The sequence below is a fragment of the Odocoileus virginianus genome, chromosome 5 (genome assembly GCF_023699985.2).
Source record: "Odocoileus virginianus isolate 20LAN1187 ecotype Illinois chromosome 5, Ovbor_1.2, whole genome shotgun sequence".
NCBI classification, from domain to species: domain Eukaryota; kingdom Metazoa; phylum Chordata; class Mammalia; order Artiodactyla; family Cervidae; genus Odocoileus; species Odocoileus virginianus.
The window spans coordinates 18,924,760-18,937,028 of NC_069678.1; the positions used below are offsets into that span (position 1 = coordinate 18,924,760).

The 12,269-nt window shown below is 37.7% G+C and overlaps 1 protein-coding gene across 4 annotated transcripts; it reads left to right on the top strand.

Moving 5' to 3' along the window:
• Nucleotides 1–37: 37 nt before the first annotated feature.
• Nucleotides 38–6,992, top strand: DUSP12 (dual specificity phosphatase 12). Of its 4 annotated transcripts, none has more exons than XM_020875031.2 (6): nt 38–511; nt 1,430–1,543; nt 1,636–1,754; nt 3,138–3,234; nt 3,542–3,728; nt 6,586–6,992. In XM_020875031.2, exons 1-6 carry the CDS (start codon nt 129–131, stop codon nt 6,745–6,747), a joined length of 1,062 nt encoding a protein of 353 aa, XP_020730690.2. In that variant the 5' UTR covers nt 38–128; the 3' UTR covers nt 6,748–6,992. The 4 variants fall into 4 exon arrangements, with proteins under 4 accessions (XP_020730690.2, XP_070323791.1, XP_070323790.1 ...); XM_070467690.1 differs by having other exon boundaries at nt 5,222–6,742; XM_070467689.1 differs by lacking the exon at nt 6,586–6,992 and adding an exon at nt 4,772–5,215.
• The last annotated feature ends 5,277 nt before the right edge of the window (nt 6,993–12,269 follow it).

Consider the following 12,269-nt stretch of genomic DNA (forward strand, 5'->3'; position numbering starts at 1 on the left):
GGCCGAAGTTACGTCACCTTCCCCAGTAAATCCACATTCCCGCGGTCGACGAAATCCTCCAAGCCAGCAGCGGCGCAACTCAGCCCGGCCGGTCTAAAGTAAGGACGTTCTAGCCGATTGCCTACTCGATGGTAGGGCCCGCCGCAGCCCGGCCTCCGGGCGCCGCCATGTTGGAGGTGCAGGATGGTAGCCATGACTGCGAGCACCAGATCCGCAGCCAGAGCCGAGCCCGCTCTGCCAGGCATATGCTGGAGGTGCGTCCGGGGCTGTTCTTGGGTGGAGCCGCGGCCGTCGCGGAGCCAGACCACCTGAGGGAGGCGGGCGTCACGGCAGTGCTGACGGTGGACTCGGAGGAGCCTGACTTCCAAACGGAGGCTGGGGTCGAGGGTCTACGGAGTCTCTTCGTGCGAGCGCTGGACAAACCCGAGACCGACCTGCTCAGTCATCTGGACCGCTGTGTGGCCTTCATTGTCCAGGCTCGCGCCGAGGGCCGCGCGGTGCTGGTGCACTGGTGAGTGGTCGGGTCGGTGCGGGGAGCGACCCCGCCACGCTTCGACCCTGCCCCACCTCGCCCTTTTTCTCCCAGGGCCCAGGAGAAGACCAGAGGGCTGCCGGACCGCCGGAACCTCCAGCTCCCTCTTGCGTAGGCTTGTGTCAGAGAGAGGAGTGGGCAGGAGACGGTCCCCTGATGACGCGCAGGCTTTTCGTTCATTTTGTTTGTGTTGGTTCATTCTGCAGCCGCTGAGTTTTCGAGGGTAGGAGGAATCTTCAGATAAATGACTAAGTCTCTGCACCTAAAGAGTTTAAATCTCTTCTCGAGTAGCCAGAGACATGCTGAGGAAATGCAGACTTGGATGCGAGGTGTGTAGTGAGAGAGATTAACAGAGGTTAAGGTTATTCAAACTTGAGAGGGAGAGCAGGTTATTTTCATTGTGTTTGTTTGAGGCGGGCGTGGCTGATGTAGGGGAGATTTGGGGAGAGAAAAATTGGTTAGGACTTAGCAGTGGCAGGAGTGTAATTACAACAGTTTACGCTTACTGAGTCAGCAATTTTACAGCCAGCCTTTGTTATAAATATTACATAAAGAACATAAGGTAGTGATAAAATAGAGGTTTCGGACCAGATCTCCAGGGCCTTGAAAGCCAAGGGGAAAAGAGTTTAGATTTGTTCTGAAGCCATTATAAGATGTTAAAAATTTAGTGTACTTATTGTTCAATAGGTAATACATTCACATGGTTCAGAATTAAAATGAATAAGGAAATAAAGGAGTACTTCTTTTGTAAGCAGTAGTATTTCAGAGGCAAAGGATTTACTTGAGTAGAAGAAGCAGACAAGAAGTGGACCCAAACTTTACCATTTATGGGGGTGGGTTTGTTTTTGTAATTGTTGCTATTTGATATTTTAAAGGGTTTTTTTTTTTTTTTCCCAGTCATGCAGGGGTCAGTCGAAGTGTAACTGTAATAACCGCTTTTATGATGAAGACTGACCAGCTTACCTTTGAAAAAGCCTATGAAAACCTTAAGACTGTCAAGCCAGAGGCCAAGTGAGTTATTTGTTATAGTAGTAATTCTGCTTTTGTGATGCAATTTTATTTATTTAAAGAAAATTTAACTCTGTACCTGTTTGCCCTTGCAGGATGAATGAGGGGTTTGAGTGGCAACTGAAATTATACCAGGCAATGGGCTGTGAAGTAGATACCTCCAGTGCAGTTTATAAACAATATCGTTTACAAAAGGTTACAGAGAAGTATCCAGGTGAGTAATAATTGGCAGTATGTATTCAGTCCTTTTTGGGCGTCCTTTGTGGCTCAGCCTGGGTAAAGGATCCTCCCACAATTCGGGAGACCTGGGTTCCATCCTTGGGTTGGGAAGATCCCCTGGAGGAGGTCATGACAACCTACTCCAGTGTTCTTGCTTTCGGAAATCCCATGGACTAAGGAGGTTGGCTTTATTTTAGGGGGCTCCAAAATCACTGCAGATGGTGATTGCAGCCATGAAATTAAAAGACGCTTACTCCTTGGAAGGAAAGTTATGACCAACCTAGACAGCATGTGAAAAAGCAGAGACGTTACTTTGCCAACAAAGGTCTGTCTAGTCAAGGCTATGGTTTTCCCAGTGGTCAAGTATGGATGTGAGAGTTGGACTGTGAAGAAAGCTGAGCGCCGAAGAATTGATGCTTTTGAACTGTGGTGTTGGAGAAGACTCTTGAGAGCCCCTTGAACTGCAAGGAGATCCAACCAGTCCATCCTAAAGCAGATCAGTCCCTGGGTGTTCATTGGAAGGACTGATGCTGAAGCTGAAACTCCAATACTTTGGCCACCTGATTCGAAGAGTTGACTCAATGGAAAAGACCCTGATGCTGGGAGGGATTGGGGGCAGGAGGAGAAGGGGACGACAGAGATGAGATGGCTGGATGGCATCACCAACTCGATGGGCATGAGTTTGAGTAAACTCCGGGAGTTGGTGATAGACAGGGAGGCCTGGCGTGCTGTGATTCATGGGGTCGCAGAGTCGGACACGACTGAGCGAATGAACTGAACTGAAGGAGCCTGGATGGCTATATAGTCCATGGGGTCACAAAGAGTCGGACACGACTGAGCAGCTGAGCACAGCACATTCAGTCCTTTTAGATGTAGCTTGCTGTGACACCAGATGCTTTAGGTGCGTTATTTCACTTTGGAAACCGGTACTTTTATTTCATTTTGAAACCATGGTTTAGCAGGAAATAGCTTGTTCAGGGTCACATGGTTTGTAAATGGCTGGCTCGAATTTGAAGTCAGGCGGTTTGTGCCTGGAAGCCAAGGGCTGCATCACTGGGCTCTCCTACTTCATCCTCATTTTTCAACAGTGGAGATTTTTTAAAATTTCTGAGATTAGCATTTTGTTGTTTAGTTGCTAAGTTGTGTCTGAGTCTCTTGTGACCCCATGGACTGGCTCCTCTGTCCATGGGGTTTCCCAGGCAAGAATACTGGAGTGGGTTGCCATTTCCTTCTCCCGGGGATTTTCCCAACCTACAGATTGAACCTGCATCTTCTGTATTGGCATGTGGATTATTTACCACTGAACAACTTGCCTTTTGAATTTTGTCTGAAAATTCAGAGTTGATTTTGACAAATGGATACATTTTATGTTATGTAGAATTGCAGAACTTACCTCAAGAACTCTTTGCTGTTGACCCATCTGCCATTTCACAAGGATTGAAAGATGGAGGTCTCTACAAATGTAGAAAGTGCAGGTAAAATATTTTGTGTCCTCTGGAGATTTTACTTTGTCTCCCTAGAATAGTACTAAGAGTTTCAGTTTCTTAAAATCTTGTAGGAAGAATTTGTTTAATTGAATAATACAGAAATTTCATATTCAGATCTGGTTTCAAGAAGAATATGAATCCTTAAAAGTTATCTGGTTACTTGTAGAGGTTATCAAAAATTAAAATAGCATAATCAATGTTATATTAATTTGCCCCCTAAGAAATACTGCACATTTAATCTATCTTTTCATCCTTTTGGAAATCACTAATGTTTTTGTTTGTTTGGGGGTTGCAGGCGATCTTTATTTAGAAGTTCTAGCATTTTGGACCATAATGAAGGAAGTGGTCCTCTAGCCTTTGCCCACAAGAGGATGACACCATTCCCCATGCTTTCCACAGGGAGTCAGGCTCAATGTACATCTTATTTCATTGAACCTGTACAGTGGATGGAATCCACTTTGTTGGGAGTGATGGATGGACAGGTGAGAACACATTTTAGTTTCTTTAGTTTTATTATGTCATCTGTATTTTGTTCTTTCTTTCATTTTAAACCATACTTCAACTAGTGTTTTACTCCATCTTAATTGCTTTCTTTCTAAAGATTATATCTTTGTTGTATAGGCAAGATTCTATCAAAGATAAATTAGTTAAATAAAAACCAGATGATCTAAAATAGTGATCCACTTTTTGGTTGAGAGCTTTTAGTCTCAGTTAATTGCTTTTAAGGCTATTGTTTATATTTTTTTAAATTAAGACAAACGAGTATATTTAGCAAAATTTGAGCTTTGTAAGAAGTAGGGCAAATCACAAATTTTAAAGTTAGATTTAAAATTTCTTCTTAATCTTTTTTCTCTTTTGGCTCTATGTGTCTCTGTTTTCTTGATTCTTTCAGTTTTATATGTTTGTTACGAGATTCTTTTTCATTTTTTACTAATTCTAAAGAATGCAACTCATATGAGCATCCTGTGATAGCTCCAGCTCTCTTTTAGGTTTACTTGATGTTAATGTAAAGATACTCTTAATCTAAGATGTAATGATGTTTAAAGATTATCTACGTTTGTATAGTGAGTTTTTATGAAACTCTCACTGTATTTCATTTGAAGAATACAATAATTTTATAAAATAGAGCAGATAATATATTCACATTTTATATACAAGGAAACAATCTACATTAGTTAATGTCTTGCCTAGAGGGGGTACCCTATATTCAAACCCATGTTTTCAGATGCCGCTACTTTATTGAGATATAACTCACTTACCATATGATTCACTCATGGAAAGTGTACAGTTCAGTGGTTTTTTAGTATGTTCACGGGTTTTAGAATCTGTCACTGTTTTTATCACTGCCAAATAAACCTTGTACAGCAGTCACTTCCTACTCTTGATACTATTTGTTGAAGTCCACTTTATCTCTTTTTTCTTTTGTGGCTTACGTTTTGGCCCTGCTGCTTTTATTTATCTTGGCTTCACCTTGTGGCTTGTGGGATCCTGGTTTGCTGACCATGGATTGAACCCTGGCCCTCAGCAGTGGAAGCATGGAGTCTTAACCATTGGATGCCCAGGGAATTCCCTTGCTGCTTTTATTTAATCTGAAAAGCACCCAAGATAAAGGCGTTGTATTTTATTTTTTTGTGAAATATTCTAGATCACATTTGTGCATACTTTGTACATTTATTTTCTTGTAGAATATATACCTAAAAGTGGAATTCCTGGCTTGAAGATTGTACATTTTAAAATATTACTAATATTCTGGGCTGGCCTTAACAATGCCCACACAAATTTGCCTTTCACTAATGTTGAATGCATGTCCTCATTTCCCCATACGTTTGGCATATAGATATTATAAAATCAGTAAGGTTGTGTCTGTTCTTGAGATGAAAAATGTTAATCCTAAGGTGTCTTAATTTGAATCTCTGACTACTGCTGAGATCAACATCTTTATGTACTTATCAGCCATTTATACTTTGTTTTGCAGGAAATTTCCTTCATATCCTTGGCCCATTTCTATGGGTTTTGTCTTTTTCTAAGGAATTGAGGAGCTGTTTATATAGTCTTAATGTTTCACGTAATGCAAGTGTTTTCTCCAGTCTGTTGCTTATCTCAGCTTTGAGATACACAGCTTTTTTTTTTTTTTTTCCAGTGTATTGAGATATAATTGATATACAGCATTGTATAAGTTGAAGGTGTATAGCATAAGTGACCTGACATACATATATCATAAATGTGGTTTTTTAAATTATGGTAAAATAGTCATAACATAAATTGACCATTTCTGTTCTTCGTGTGTAACTCAGTAGTATTGAGAGCGTTCACATTGTGCGACCATCACCACCACCTTCCCCAGCTGACGTGCCGTACCCGTTAAACACTAATCCGCCACCCCGCGTCCCAGTCCCTGCAACCGCTGTTCTGCTCTCTGCTTTTATGAATGTGACTCCTCCAGGTGCCGCATAAATTTGTGGCTGGCTTATTGCACTTGGCATAATATCCCCAAGGTTCATCCATGTTGTAACATGTGTCAGAGTTTCCTTCCTTTCTAATGCTGAGTAGTGTTCCCTGTTATGTGTATTCCACATTTTGTTCATCTCCTCGTCTGTCCACGGATGTCTGGGCTGCTTCCTCCGTTTGGATATTGGGAATAATGCTGCTGTGAACATGGGTGTACAAATATCTGTTTGGGTCCCTGCTTTTATTTCTTTTGAGTATATACCCAGAATTGGAATTACTGGATCATATAGTAACTGTGTTTAATTTTTTTTTGAGGAATGTGGTATATTTTGTCAAACTAAAAACTTTCAGATATTTATGTAATCAATTTTAGTTCTGAGTTTTATATACAAACTTTCTTTATAGTTGGTTTAAAGGTAAACACATAATGTGTGGATAATGAAAGATTTTTCTGTCTCATCTTGTTTATAATGACAGTGTATTTAAAGTATGGATCAGGTATGCTCATGTTATTGTACTGTTTGCTTAAAATGCTCTAGTCTTAGTACTAGCTAATTAGAAATAAAAATTTAAGTCTTTAGGTTAAAAAAAAAAGTCAACATAAATGCCACAGTCATGAAACCTGTTCCATGTCGCAGCCTTCACCTTTCTTCTTTCATTCTGGAATTAAGCTATTCTTCTTCTATACTCCCAGAGTACAACATGCTTAACAATTACTGTAGTCTACTATCTATTATAGTAAATAGTCATTACATTTCATCTCACTGATTAGATCATCAACTCCTTGAAGGTATGAGCCATGTCTTACTGTTTTATATCCTGTGTTACCAAAGATGATAATTTGTTTTATATAAAAGTGAATGAAAAAGTAACAAATGTGTTTTCTTTTAGCTTCTCTGCCCCAAATGCAATGCCAAGTTGGGTTCTTTCAACTGGTATGGTGAACAGTGCTCATGTGGTAGATGGATAACACCTGCTTTTCAAATACATAAAAACAGAGTGGATGAAATGAAAATGCTGCCAGTTTTGGGATCACAAACAAGAAAAATATGAACTTGTTACATTCGATAACTTGCTGATATGGGCTGTTCTTCCTTATTGTCATCCGTGGTAGATTATATAGTTTTTAGGCCATTAACATATCATTTGCAATGTGAGAAGATAAAATCACTTGATGTTACTCAGAAATTATACATTGTCAGCTTCTTATACTGTATAAGTAGAATGCTTTGTATAGAAATCAGAACTTTTTAATCATGTAAATTATACTTTGATATTAAAATATTCTATAACCTGGATACTTTCTTTATTTCATATATATTAAAATTTGTGATTTTTTTTCCCATCTTTTAAAAAAAATTATTTTTTAATTGGAGGAAAATTGCATTACAATCTTGTGTTGGTTTCTACTGTAGAAAAATGCAAATCAGCCATAATTACACATAGGTCACTTCCTTAAAGTTGTGAGTTTGGGAATGTTAGTTATGAATTCTTCAGGTCTAGATGGACAGAATAATGTCCAAAAGTTTAAAACTGTCATACTTAAGCAACATCCTTTTATTTCTAGAAATGTAAAGCAAATTTGCTTGGATGTGTTTTGACATTTTCTTTTAAGGGACATTAGTAAAGCTACATAAGTCTGGATTTTTCTTGGAAATGGAGAAGGAAAGGACATCAGTAAAATGCTGACTAAAATGTCTTTTTTCTGTTTTTGTTCTGGAATCCCAGTTATCTGAGTTTTTAGAAAAACATGTTTAAGATACTTTTGGAAGTAATCTGCTTAAAGAAATAATGTTAGGTAAGTTTCTAATGATGAAGAAAATTAAATGTGGAGTAACTGCATATCAATCACATTTTTAGCCTGGTGTGTTAGAGTATTGGGAAAGGTAATATGTCCAGATTAGCTTTTTAATGTAATCTCTGGAGACTGGAGTTTATTTTACTCATTGATAATAGTTAGAACTGCATCTGATCAGATGTTTGAACATTTATATGAGATCAGAATTAGCCAGTAAAATAGTCCATGTTCTTAATACATATTGCTTATCTTCACATGTGAGTGTATCTATATGTACATAAACACCAACATGGAAGTTACTTTAAATATAAAGAAATGTGAATCACCATCCTCTTTAAAAGGGTGGGACTATTATAGTTGACTCTTGAGAGCATCTCAGAATAGGACCTGGAGCCTTTGGCAACTTTAATACATTTTTCTTAGGAGAAAAAAATTTCTCTATTTCTGTCTTAGCTTTCATAATAGCTGTTTACCTCTTTACTTTGTAATGTTTTCCAGAAAGCTTATTAAAAACAATTAATTTGGACCTTTGCCTCTTTGTAGGTAAAAAGGAGTTGAGTAGCAGCAGTTTCATACTGTTCAAGTTACCTATCCATGACACTGGCATCTGACATAGAAAATTACATAGATTTTACTTTAATTTATAATTGTCAAGTAAATAGTTACTAAGCACCTGTTGTGTGCAATTTGGTGATACATTGGATAAACTAGATAAAACCTCTGCTTTGTAATTTACACTGTTGCCAGGGGAATTGACGAAATAGTATCTTTTTTGAGTGATAATTAGTATTTGCCCGTGAGGAATTATTTTGGGATACATGACTATTCTTTATGTAAATTTTGACACTTTGTGAAACATCCTCTAAGCAAGATTTTTAGATTTACAGTCTTTAAGTGTTTTGTTTTCTTTTTTGGCAGAGGGTAGGGATGGATAGAAAATCCATTATGCCTTTGTTCTCAAAAAAGATATCTTTTCAATATTTAGGAATACCAATGTAAAACATTTGGATTTATACATTTGTTGAAAACAGCAGTATTAACCTTATTTCAGAGGCAGTGAAAACTGTACTGAAGTAGAATTATTAGAGTGGCTCTAACCTGGCTCCACTGATCACCAACTTGTTGGAAGTGAGCAAGTCTTTTGAAAATGGAGTCATTTTTCATCTTCATGAAATGAGATTAATATATTCTCTGCTCTCCTGACAGGGTTGTTTGAAAGGTCATTTGCATTGGCTTTAATTGGTCTTTGCCTAAAATGGAGATAATGATAGGATCCACATCGGAGTTTTTCCGAGGATTTTTGTGATATAGTGCTGACGAACTTTATATAATATAGGGCCTACCTACTAGCAGTCAACAGTTTCTCTTAAACTAGCTGCAATTAATTGAGTACTTTTACACCAGTCACTATCCTAAACACTTAATGTATATTTAATCCTCAAAACAGCTTTGAAATAGACCCTATTCGTATTTTACAGTCAAAATTGAGGCTCAGAAAGATTGTCACTTCCTCAAAGTTACATAGCTAGATTAGAAGTAAAATTTGACTTACTCCAAAATCGAGCTTTTAATCTCTATTGTTTGAGTTCACTGTTTAGGGTGATATTTGTTTTGAAGATACACTGAAAATGTCAATCAGATTGTAAAATATAGTACTGATGAAATGCAGTTTTTAACTAAGCTGCACATTCACTAGTCAGGCATTCTACCAACACTAGCAGGATTCAGACAATACAAAATTGAAGTTTACATTCTATTTGTCTTAATATTTAGAACTTAAAGCTACTAAGCTATTAAAATGTTTTAATCTCTTACCTTGACAAATACATCTTCATAATGACCTGGAAGACATTTGAATTTAGAATTCTCTGACTGGAGTTTTGTGACAAAATATGGCAATGCAATGAGAGTTGGCTTCTACCCACAGATTGCCCCTCTTTCCCTACCCCTGGATTTGTCCATGGGGAGCCTGTGCATATGTATTATTTGGACTCCTAACCTCACATTTCTAAGCTGTCTACACTCCTGGCATACACTATTGTCATAGTTCTTTAGGAGGTCAGAGGCCTGAGTAAGGCGTGGAGCTATTTGTGTTGTCAAAAGTGTATCTGGAGGGGGATATATGTCCCAGCTGGGCACATCAGTTTGGCATCATGGATTCTTAACCTGTGGGAAGAGATACTACCAGATGCCAGAGTAGAGTCCTAGGTATGGATCTAGACATAAAATTTGAAATTTTATTTCTCTGCCAAGGGTTTAGGTTGAAAGCAAATGAATTAAGTTATTTGATAACATTCAACAGGTATGACTTAAAAAGATCTACAAACAGCATTTTTCTTAATGAACATTGATGTTTCTTAAAAGTCTCCTAAGAAAAGATTTTGAAGAAACAAATGAAAACCAAAACCCCCAAACCTATCAAACCTCTAGATATTACAATCAGGAGACTCACCAAGTGAAAAAATTTAAAGGAACAAATGAAGTTTTTGTTTTCTTTTGGCCCTGCACAGTGGAATCTTAGCTACCCAACCAGGGTCTGAACCCAAACAGTGAAAAGTGCTTCGTGGTGAAAATGCAGAGTCCTAACCACTGTCCTGCCAGGAGTTCCCCCAAATGAAGACTTAAGAATTCCCCAGATTCTTTTGTTTGCTTGAAAATTTCCATATTAAAGGTTAGTTTTAAAATGGTATGCTTCCCCTGTGGCTCAGATGTAAAGAATCTGCCTGCAATGCATGAGACCTGGGTTTGATCCCTGGGTTGGGAAGATCCCCTGGAGAAGGGAAAGGCTACCCACTCCAGTATGCTGGCCTGGAGAATCCATGAACTGTATAGTCCATGGGGTCGCAAAGAATTGGACACGACTGAGTGACTTTCACTTCATCTAAAATGATGATAAATAAAAAATAGATTTTAAAATGTTAAAATAAAAATAAAATGTTAATGTTTACATACAAGAAGTCATTCTACACAGAAAATCCTAGAGGATTTACAGTAAGGAGTTTATAGCTCCGGGTTGAGCATTTGACTGCACATAATTCAGAAAGGTTAGTAAGGTTTTTAAATACAACATTGCTGTATAAAAGTCAATAGTGGTACTATATGTCAGTAGTTGAATTTTTTTTTAAAAAGGATGTGTAAAATGAAACTATAAAAATATGGAAAGAAAAATTCCCTCAGGAGAGGGATGGATTTCTTAGGCAATATACAAATAGCAGAGATCATTAACAAAAGATTAATAAATCTGACTACATTGAAATTAAAACCTAGAGGACAAAAATCCCATAAACAAAGACAAATGTCAACCTCAGAGAAAGTATTTGCTACATACATACGGGTTAAATGTACACATCATTGAGAGAAAGAAAATCCAGTAGGAAATTTTATGAAAGTTATGAATGGGCAATTCACAGGAGAAATAAAGTTTAATGAATATGAGAAGATGTACCACCTCTTTAATTGTCAGGGAAATGTAAATTATAGTCACACCCTTCACAGGCAAAAATAAAAGCCTGATTACATCTATCATTGGTGAGAATTCATCACTGCTAACGAGAGTGTAAACTGATATTATTTGGCAAATAGCAGTACTCCTACTTCATAAGCCAGCAAGTACCTTAAAGGACATTCTTGCATATATGCACAAGGATACGCATATAGGATATATTTTATGTAACAGTAAAATGTTGAAACCATCCAATGTCCGTCACTAGGGAAATGAAAAAATTTATGGAAATCTATATAACAGTTAAAACATATCAAAAAATAATGTTGAATGAGAAAAGTGACTTGGGGAAGACTAATGCTAAACGTTTATGTAAATTAAAATACCCCAAAACAACACTAAATATATGTATCTATACACATATTTAAACATGATAAAAATGGACTTTAATGGTTACCATAAAATTCGTAATAGAAGTTGTCTGTGTGGATGAAGGGGAAAGAAGCAGAGGAAAACAACATATCTCAACTTAATCTGCAATGTTTAATTTCTTATGAAAAATCTGAAGTGAAAATGGAAATTGTTCATGTTTGTTTATTCTTGGCAGTAAGCACACACAGTTTGTTTTGTATTATTATTATCTCCACCTGAATAAAAAAATTAAAAACCAAAAACTTTCTGGAGTTAAGTCACTGCGATTTTCTTAAAAAAAAAAAAAAAAAGACTAAGGTATGTGGTACATACAGAAGATTCTTGGTGGTTTTATTTTAGTTTTTGTGGCAATTTTTGAATTTGCAGTTGGGTGAGAAAAAAATCTTATAAATTTCACCTGATACGAAAAATGATTAGTTAGCTGATGACAGAAAGACCTTTAATGTAAGATAATTATGTGGGTTTTTTTTCGGGGTTTGAGTCCCAGGGCGATCCTGTGTGTACCGGATGGTGTAATCCGTAGTAATAATGCAGCCACGAGGAGTTTTGAGGATTCTGGGAAGCGGTTGTTTTGTTTAGTAACCGAGGGAAAGATTCCACTTGGTCCTAAAGGTATACGTGTTTTTTCCTTTCTTGTGGTGGTTTTTGCCATACATCGACATGAATCAGCCGTGGGTGAACATGTGTCCCCATCCTAACCCTCCCTCCCACTTCCCCCCCCATCCCATCTCTCAAGGTCTTCCCAGTGCACCAGCCCCGAGCACTTGTCTCCTGCATTGAACTTACGTGTTCTTAAGGTGGAGGTGTTTATTAAATATTCGACCGCTGAAATGCTTTAAAAAGAAATTTTATTAAGCAGCGGTCTTGAAACTCTTTCATCAAAGTCAGCTCAAGTTTTCAGTT

What these genes read in the sequence shown, in the direction of transcription:
- DUSP12 (XM_020875031.2), top strand. Translation starts at nt 129, where the DNA reads ATGGTAGGGCCCGCCGCAGCCCGGCCTCCGGGCGCCGCCATGTTGGAG. An exon ending in GGTTACAGAGAAGTATCCAG is followed by an intron (nt 1,755 to 3,137) that starts GTGAGTAATAAT and finishes TATGTTATGTAG; the next exon opens with AATTGCAGAACTTACCTCAA. An exon ending in TGGGAGTGATGGATGGACAG is followed by an intron (nt 3,729 to 6,585) that starts GTGAGAACACAT and finishes GTTTTCTTTTAG; the next exon opens with CTTCTCTGCCCCAAATGCAA.